This window comes from Tigriopus californicus, chromosome 11 (genome assembly GCF_007210705.1).
Source record: "Tigriopus californicus strain San Diego chromosome 11, Tcal_SD_v2.1, whole genome shotgun sequence".
In the NCBI taxonomy this organism is placed as follows: Eukaryota; Metazoa; Arthropoda; class Copepoda; order Harpacticoida; family Harpacticidae; genus Tigriopus; species Tigriopus californicus.
This window is the reverse complement of record NC_081450.1, coordinates 3,172,024-3,181,481: the sequence shown is the minus strand read 5'-3', so window position 1 is coordinate 3,181,481 and position 9,458 is coordinate 3,172,024. Positions and strand designations below refer to the sequence as shown.

The window sequence follows — 9,458 nt, the reverse complement described above, 5'->3', positions numbered from 1 at the left end:
GGTTCCTTGGACAGGTCAGTCTTTGCGGTCAGGATGCTTTCTTAACACTTCCTCGATCTTTATGAGGTTGACTTGGATCATATTGCTTGAGGGTTTGCCCCGCCAATTTTGCTCTCAGTCTTTTCGCTGTCGATCTTGACAGCTCTCATGATCTTTTGAACATCCTTTATAAGGAAGTCAAAAGAAGTGGTTTTCTACAAGTCACATTTCTTTCCACACCATGTGAGGTTCTGATGGTGGCAAAGCTGACCCAAACTTTCACGTTTTGGTTCTTGGGGTCACATGTGTGTTACTAATAGAACCCGAATTACTAAATGCTTGACACGGTCACTAGCATCTAAAATAACAGATTTAGTGGTAAGGACCTATATTTAAACATACATAATTCAACGATATATCAATTCATGAGACAAGAAATTGTATTAATTAACCAGCTTTGCTCGGATCTTGGATTGATGTGGCCAGAGTGGGGATTGAAGCCGACTGGGGATAGTATGAGGGGGTTTTGAAGGTGAGGAACGCAGTCGGCTGATGAAATCAATTAGTTGTTTGTTCGGGTTCTATCACTACTCCAAGTTTGTCATGTGTTTTCCAAATGTGTGTGTACTTTGATGATTTCAGGCCTGTCATCGAAACTAACTTGCCGTTGGGGTTGATAAGACTTGGTGCGGCCAAAATCAAAGACGGTCTGGAGCACCGCATGAACATTTTGATCTTGAAGTGTAGTAGGTTCACTCAGCTTGGCTTGGCGTTGTCTTAGTCGTTGCAAAGCACCACTGAGTGTGTCCTGAATTCGCTGTCTGGTCAGAACCGTGCCAGAGACTGATGGTGAGAGGGTGAGGAGGATCCTCTTGACGAGTTGTTCCGTTGGGGATTCGGCAGGGAGGGATTTGGGGCTTGCCCCTATGGCGTCGTCCAACCAGAAGCGGTGGCTTTGGGATCAATTGGGCATGGACAATGGGTGGCTCTAGGATTGGCTTTTCTGTTAGTTTTAGGTCATCCTCCTGTCAAATATAAACACTTGTTACCTTCATTCCTGACCAGGAATGTAGCATGACCTTCTGATTGAGGACAAGGTTGGAGAGGAACTTGGTGTTGAATTTTGACATACGGGCATGATTTCATATGAGAACGAAGTGACCAGGCTTGATGGAGGATGTTTTTTTGGATTTTTCATTAATTGTTTGCAGCTTGAATACGCGTTGTCCTGTTCACGTGATTTGGCTTCATCCGTGTGTCGGTTGGCGCCCCAGGGAGGGTGAGGAGTTCGGATTTGTAATTCAAGAACATGAATGAGGGGGGTGGAATGTCGGTGATTGGGTGGGGCGTGGTTTGGTATGCTCTTAGCCCATCTTGCAGGGTCTTTCAATCCCCTGGGGATTTCCCCGAAACTTGAAATATTTGCTTAAGGACTTGCATGAATGTTTCAGCGGGATTTGCCCTCGGTGATGTGGGCCTCTGTATGAGTGCTCAATCCCTGACCTTTCGCAGAACGAGACAAATTCCCGTGCCGGAATGCAGGTCCGTTGTCTGAACGCTGTTTTGTGGGAAAACCATAGGTAGTGTAGACTTCTTTGAGAGCATCAATGGTGTCTTGAGCTGAGATGGAGCCACACAATGTAGCCACCGGATATTGGGGCAAGTCGCAACGTACGACCAAGATGCATGAATTGTTGGGGAGAGGCCCAAAGTGATCGATTGATACAGCCTCCCACGGTCGGTGGGAGTAGCATGAGTCGTTGCTCTACTTTCAATGGCTTTTCCGCTAATGGTCTGGCACACCAAGCTGTGACAAAATGTTCCTCAATCTGATTGTCCATCCCGGGAACCACACCACCGTGCAAAGCGCCGTTTCATAGATGAGGCACCTAGGTGTGATCCCATGGCCATACTCAAGACTTGTGATTGCAGGCTGCATAGCACAACAATTTGGAGACCTCTCAAAATGTTTCGGCCTGGTGAGATCGTGAGTTCGGCGAATGCGAGGGTAAGGGAGTGTGGCGACCAGCTGATGCTGACGTTGGTAACTCCCTCAATACGTTCTATGAACTGACCGTGTACACATGCTACAATTGGTGACCCCAACGTGATGGAAAAAGGCGGCTTACCACCTGTGTCTCCGGCGTCTGCCGTGACCGTGAAATTGCCTCCTTTTGGAGTCATGAGCCAGAGAAGTGTTTCTTCTCTCAGAAGCTCAAATTTCGCTTCGTAACATCACGGCTTCAAGCACGAAATTTGACCATGTTGTTTCGGCGTTGGGCGGATGTCATTTCGAGGGTCCCGAGCTCCGTCTGTCCTTGAAAGTTTCTGACCCGACCCGTATCTGACCTTGAAGGGTAATCTTTTCAAGATTTTCAATGTGAAACCGGCTCAGCGGATTGCTATGTTTTTGGACTTGAGTGCGGATAGTTTGCCAATTGCGGAACTCTTTGCTCAATCTAAGTCCCTGTTATCGGGAATTGATGACATTTTGGGCTACCTCATCAAGGACAACTCCTCCGCCTTTTCCCGAACATGCACGTGCTTCTTGGCAACTCAGTTGGACGAACCACTTGATCGTTTTACGAACAGGCCTTGAACCTGTCATCAGCAACGGCCAGAACATCATTTGCGTCTGCAGTGGCAAGAAAAGACCCTTATTTGTGCAACTTACATCGAAAGTATGGTAAAAAGGCATATAGGTGTCTGGACCTCATAAGTGTACTGCCCTCGTGATGACAGTTCAAAAACTAAGGTTGGGCTGTCGCTTTTCGGAGACGGCAGCCACCATTTGTTCTCCACCTGTTTCTTCAGCTACAATTGCCATCGCTGCACCTTCCTTGTGTTCTCTGTTCTTCGTTACGGATTCCATTTCAAATTGCCGCTTCCTGGTGGACTCTGGAGCTTCCAGATCACTGCTACCCCGCCATCGTGGTTGCTTCACTCAAAATCATCAGTCCTGATTCGGCTTTCCACCTTGTCAATGCCAGCGGCGTTTCAATTCCAACTTTTGGCACTGTGACGCACCGCGTGGATATTGGCTTGAGGACCATTTTTGAGTGGAAGTTTATAGTTGCAGAGGTTTCCATGCCAATCTTGGGGGCGATTTCCTGAGGTCTCATGATCTGTTGGTGGATGTCAAAAATAAGCGGCTTTTAGAATCTTGCTTTCTCTCGTCCACTTCTCTTTTAACTGCTTCGATTCAACAGGACCTGTGGCTGGAATTGCCAAATATCTGATGTTGGCCCGTATTTACGGCTGCTGCATCGCTACTCATCCCTGTTAAAACCTACGTTCTCATCGGCTCCGGCTTCTCATGATGTCAGCCATTTCATTCAAACCAGTGGTCCGCCGTGTTTTTCACGTGCTCGCCGTCTCTCTAAGATGAAGTACGACATCGCCAAATCTGAGTTTGATGAGCTTTTGTCTCTTGGTATTATCCAACCTTCATCTTCATCCTACTCGTCTCCTTTACATATGGTTCCCAAGAGTAATGGGTCTTGGAGACCATGTGGAGATTATCGGTTGCTCAACGACCAAACAACACTGACCGCTATCCGTTGCCTCATAATCCACGACTTTACTGCCCATTTGTCCGGATCTACCATCTTTTCGAAAATCGATCTGGTCAAGGCGTACCACCAAATCCCGATGGCAGAAGAGGATCGGCACAAAACAGCCATAATTACCCCGTTCGGCTTGTTTGAATATAACAGGATGCCTTTTGGTTTGCGCAATTGGCGCAAACCTTTCAGCGTTTTATCGATGGAGTCATCCGTGGCCTCGAGGGCGTTTTTGCTTATATCGATGATATCCTTGTGGCCTCATCTTCCGCATCGGATCACGAGAGGCATCTGCGGGAGTTGTTTCGCCGCCTACAAGGCTACGGTCTCATTGTGAGCAAGGAAAAGTGCGTTTTTGGGGTGGATAATATCGAGTTTCTTGGCCACAAAATTTCACCTTCAGGAGTAGAACCCCTTCCGGATCGCGTTCGAGCTATTATTGATTACCCTCTCCATCCGATGTTCAAAGTCTACAAAAGCTTCTTGGTCTCGTGAATTACTACCACCGCTTCATTCCCGTTGCTCGTCCTTGTGGCCCCCTTTCGAGATTTGTTAAAACCCAAGACCCCTTTTGTGTGGACCCCTGGACATCAGCAAGCTGTGGAGATCTTGAAAGATGCTCTATTCTCGTGCGCGCTTTGCTTGCTTTCCCAAATCTGATCTGCCTCTAGCTGTCACCTGTGATGCTTCCAATTCTGGGTTAGGCGCCGTCCTGGAGCAACAGGTTGCTGATGGGTGGGAACCGTTGGCGTTTTACTCTCGAGTTTTGTCGAAGGCCGAGATGAAATACAGCGCCTTTGACCGGGAGCTGCTGGCCGTAAAGAACTCCATCCTTCATTTCCGACATTTTGTGGAGGGTACTTCATTCACCGTTTTTACGGATCATCGTCCCCTTGCCTCTGCAGTGCACTCCAAAGGCCTGTCTTGGAATGATCGTCAGTCTCGCCATTTCTCTATAATTTCTGAGTACACCCATGATATTAGACATGTCGATGGGAAGTCTAATTATGTGGCTGACGCTCTCTCTCGGATCAACTCCATCACAGGCTCAGCCATTGATTGGTTAGAGTTTTGTAATGCTCAAACAGCGGACCTCGATGTTCAGGCTCTACCGGGTGCGGTTTCTGGTCTGGAGGTCGAAATGAAAGAAGTTGGTGATGTGACGGTCTTGTGCGATGTTTCTACTGGATCAATTCGCCCCTCGTCCCTCGAGCATGGGTCAATCGATTATTGGCACATTTCATGACCTTAGCCACTCCGGAATACGTCCTACCACTCGGCCATCCAGGCCGATTTTGTGTGGTTCAACATGAAAAGGATATTCGTGACTTTGTTCACTCCTGCATGTCTTGTCAACGTTTCGAAAGTTGGCCGTCATACTTGCCATGCTCTACGTGATTTTGATCCTCCGTCTGGTCGATTTGGGCACCTCCATGTTGACATCGTTGGACCTCTCCCCCTTCTTCTGGATTCCGCTACTTGTTCACTATGGTGGATCGGTGGACTCGTTGGCCGGAGGTTTATCCCATGAAACCATGTCCAGTGGGGACTGTGCCGGTGCCTTGGTTCATGGTTGGATCTCCAGGTTTGGAATTCCGGAGAAAATAACAACCGATCGTGGGAGACAGTTTGAGTCTGCCCTTTGGCATGAGCTTGGTCGGTTTCTTGGCTTCAAATGCTCGCGTACCACCTCTTATCACCCTCAAACGAATGGCCTGGTGGAACGGTTTCATCAATCTTTAAAGGCATCTCTCATGGCCAAGCTGGGGAATATCAATGATTGGTACCAGGAACTTCCGTGGGTTTTGCTTGGGCTGCGTTCTGCTGTGAAGGATGATTTGGGTTATTCGCCAGCTCAGGCGACCTATGGAGAATCTCTGAGAGTTCCAGGGCGGTTCTTTTCCACGGACCCTGTTCCTCCGGCTTCGGGAACGTTTGTCGCCGACATCCGTTGCAGAATTTCAAAATTTCCTTTTGTGAATCCCCGTCGACATGGTTCTGTTTACCATTCTCATCTTCGTCCTTATCTACAGTTGATTTCGTGTTTTGTTCGTGTTGATGCCTGTACTCCTCCTCTAACTCCACCTTATGTGGGACCTTATAAGATCATCGAACGTCACTCTGACTATTTCGTGCTGGATCTGAATGGAAGGATTGACACCGTGACGGTTGACAGGTTGAAGCCAGCTTTTCGGTCGGTTGACCTCCTTCCAGGCATCTCGGAGCCTCGGGTGTCTAGGCGAGGACGCCTGATTTATGACCAATTTCGTCAGTAACTTATATTTGCTGTTTGTTTCTTTCCGTGATTGTTTCATTTGGGAAATAAACTTTCCCGGGGGAGGGGTGTGGGTGTGCGACCAGCTGATGCTGACGTTGGTAACTCCTCAATACGTTTTAACTGACCGTGTACACATGCTACAGGAGCAAGGGCTGGACATTGCTTGGGAATTTGTCCTTTTTGGATTGCATGCTCAAGCTAGGACAGAGTGGTGTCATTCCTGTGGTATGTTGGTAAACAACCTCTGGTGTTATGGCCTGCCAGTTCAGGTGACGCCAAGTCCCTAGCCGACAGTTGATCAAGAGGGGTTGGTCTATGACTAAAGAAATCCGCAGGATTACTACTGCCTACTCGCCAGACAATGCTGTAGCGAACATCTTGGTGACGCAGGATCATCTGGTCAGTTCTGACTGACCCTGGGCGGGTGCTTTTAAAGAGGGGGACGAGTGGTTTATGATCCGCAACCAAGGTGACGCTAGGGTTCCCCACGAGGTATATCTTCATTTTAAGGAGGCTGTGGTCCACCACCATGGCTTCGAAGTCAATTTGGGAATACCTCTTTTCGACGTCTGTTGTGGCTCTGGAGGAGATGGCCACTGCTTTTAATTGGTTGATATTCTCACCCTGGCAGAGAATCGCGCAGAGGCCGTCTCTGTGTGCATCCACGAAGAGAAATGTCGGCATTGAAGGGTTAAAGAAGGTGAGGCAGGCAGATTCGTGCAGCGACTTTTTCAGTTCATCAAATTCTTCCTGTTGGGCACGGGTCCATTGGAATTTTTCAGTGCTTGAAGATGGGGTGTCTTGCGGGCAATGAATGGAATGAAGTTGGAGTTTGATCTGGCCATGCACATGAAAGAGATGAGTTCGTCGCTGGTCTCAGGGGTGACAGCAGTCTGCAAGTTTTTCACTTTGTCCGGATCTGGTCTGATTCCCATACACCCGTATGCCCCAGAACGGGATCTCGGTCTGGCCAAAGATGCACTTCTCCCGATTGAGAGTCATACTGGTAGCCAAAAGACGTTCCAAGAAGAGGTTCAAAGAGCAATCATAATCTTCTTTTGACGTGCCAGAGATAATGACATCGTCATGTACGGCATGCAGGCCGGAGATGTCACTAAAGTTGTCTTGGATAGCTCTCATAAATTCGCCGGAAGCAGGTTTGACGCCCATCGGAAATCTCTTGAATTGAAAAAGGCGTCCAGCCTCCCTAAACACGGTCAAGGGCATCAAGGAAGGCGCAAGTTCCAGTTGATTGAACTTTCCTTCATGAAGGAAGACTTGAAGCCTAGTTTTGAAAACATCTTGCATCCCACTAGGCTAGCCTTATTTGAATCAATTGTTGGGATGGGCACGTGCGTGTTAACTAGGCTTTTATTTAGGTTGCGAAGGTCTATTGTTATCCGTATCTGACCGTTGTCCTTAGGGGCAACTTGTATGTTGCTTACCCAAGGGGCTGGGCCCTGGTGAGGTTTGATAATGTCTTTGCTGAGCATCTTTTGGATTTCATGGTTGACCTTTGCCTCTAGGTGAAAGGGGACATATCGGGAGCGCAGGCCACAGGTTTTGGATTGTCTGCGAGATGAAGTTCAACTTTATAATCATGCAGGACGCCAACACCCCAGAAGACCCGGAAATTTTCCAAGTTTGGCACATGTTGAAGACGTGATGGCCGCAACACTTTGGATCACTTGATTGGGTTGGTATCCCGGCAAGTTCAATGTGAGAACTCCCAGGGAGACACAAGTGCCACACAAGATGAGGGGTACCATGGGTCTTTGGGGAATCCTTGACCAAGTACCACTTTGTGGCTAAGGTGATAGCACACCATGTGATATCTGCTGTACACTCCCCAATGGGAAGTATAGGATCTGATGACGTGCCATAAGGTTTGATTTTGACTTTTGTTGGCCGAACAGTTGGCAGAAGAGACTTGGGAGCAAGCCTCTCTGGTATGACATTTATCTGTGCCCCAGAATCGGCAACTACCGTGATGGGCTTGCCATCTATCATAATTTTGACTAGGGGGGATGACGAAGAGCGAGAAGTTGGACTTGTGGTCATGAAAACTTGTAGATAATGTGCTTCCTCATCCAACTCTAAGGGTGGGGGTGCGTCGTCTTCATTGGAGAACGATGCGCAGGCCCTGGCAGTTGTTCTGTCCCTCTTAAAGGAGTTGGGGTGTAGCTTTTTCGTGGCTGGCTTCTTCATTTGTGATTTCTCTCTTTGAGATTGACGGCCGTGACAAGTGATGGCAAAGTGTCCCGGCTTCTGGCATGATGAGCATGTCGCGTTCTGCACCGGACATGATCCTGGACTATGCCCCTGGCGAGAACCACATCAATAACATTTGGAGATGGCGGGTCTCAGTCCAGCCTGGCGTTGGAACTTCTTTGAGTATGGTCCAGAAACTTTGTTGACTTTGACCATGTGTGCGCTAAATTGATTGTTTGGACCATTTCCATTCTGGAGGAAGAGAGGCGTCGCAGAGTCCTCAAAGAGTGTGCCGTAGGTAATTGCCTGCTCCAGGGACCAGTTTTTTTGAATTACTGCATCACGATGGGTTTGCTTGCAGGTCCCAAAAACTACTTGAATTTTTGTAGCCATGGTTACTGGGTTGCCCTTGTTGAACTCTTCATTGTCAAAACCGCACAGCACAACGTTCCAGGGACATCGCTCGGCCATCAGAGACTTGAGGCTTTCAAGTTCTCCTGGTCCTGATGGTGTGACCTCTCAATTTCTGATAAGATGCTCACAGGTTCTTGCTCCTGTTTTCTAGTACTTGATGCGTTGCATCTTCGATCAGGGCAAGTTCCCCTCTTCTCTGAAGGTAGCTCATATTGTTCCAATTTTTAAAGGGGGAGAAAAGTCGCTCCACGGTAACTATAGGCCGATTTCTCTCACTTCGAATATTGGGAAGGTGTTTGAGAAGATCATGAAGTCCAAACTTGTTGAAATTCTTGAAGTCAATTAAGTCCTTCGTTCAAGCCAGCACGGGTTCCGGGCACATTTTTAGAGCAGGTCATTGAGGGACTGGAAAGGCACGAGTCAGTTGATGTTGTCTGCCTTGATTTTGCCAAGGCCTTTGATAAAGTAGATCATGGCCTTATGTTGAATAGACTTCATGCCATTGGAATCCAAGGCAAGGTTCTCTATTGGTTAAGGAGTTTCATTTCAAGTGCTTTTTTACCACTGTGGCTACCAAGTCAATCATGCGCCACTCATTTCTGGAAAGAGGACCGAGACTCTTCAAGCTGTCTGCCTCCCTGCGGGTAATCGATGATGGAAAAAATCCCCTTCCCAAATTCAAAGAAGACCGGTATAACTTCCTCCAAACCATTCCAGACCAACCCGCGATACCTGCTGAAATATGCTAATCGATCAGCAAATTCAAACTCGATTTCTAATCAGATTTACTTAGAGGATTTGTGTAATCACATTTTGGTGCCTTGAATCCATCCACGACATCTATCTGTGTAGAGTAAATAAAAGATTATGTAACTCTGGGATATTTTTCAGCAATTCCAAATAGAGAAGAGGGAGCTTTTTTTTATCTGCAAAAGAGCATTTTTAAAATTTACTTAGACGTGCAACGGAATTTCCGCCAAAATCGGCCCACTCTGGGTCGAAACAAGTTACAG

At 47.7% G+C, this 9,458-nt stretch overlaps 2 protein-coding genes across 2 annotated transcripts in view; both read left to right on the top strand.

Annotated features, from left to right (window-relative positions):
• Positions 1 to 4,037, top strand: part of LOC131890690 (uncharacterized) — a 10,382-nt gene extending 6,345 nt beyond the window's left edge. Inside the window, exon 3 of the mRNA XM_059240097.1 lies at positions 3,696 to 4,037. Within this exon, the coding sequence (XP_059096080.1) occupies positions 3,696 to 4,037 (342 nt within the window). The remainder of the gene's footprint in view (positions 1 to 3,695) is intronic.
• Positions 4,038 to 4,927: 890 nt separating this feature from the next.
• On the top strand, positions 4,928 to 5,818 carry LOC131890689 (uncharacterized). The gene has a single exon (XM_059240096.1). It carries the CDS (start codon positions 4,928 to 4,930, stop codon positions 5,816 to 5,818), a length of 891 nt encoding a protein of 296 aa, XP_059096079.1.
• Positions 5,819 to 9,458: the final 3,640 nt, after the last annotated feature.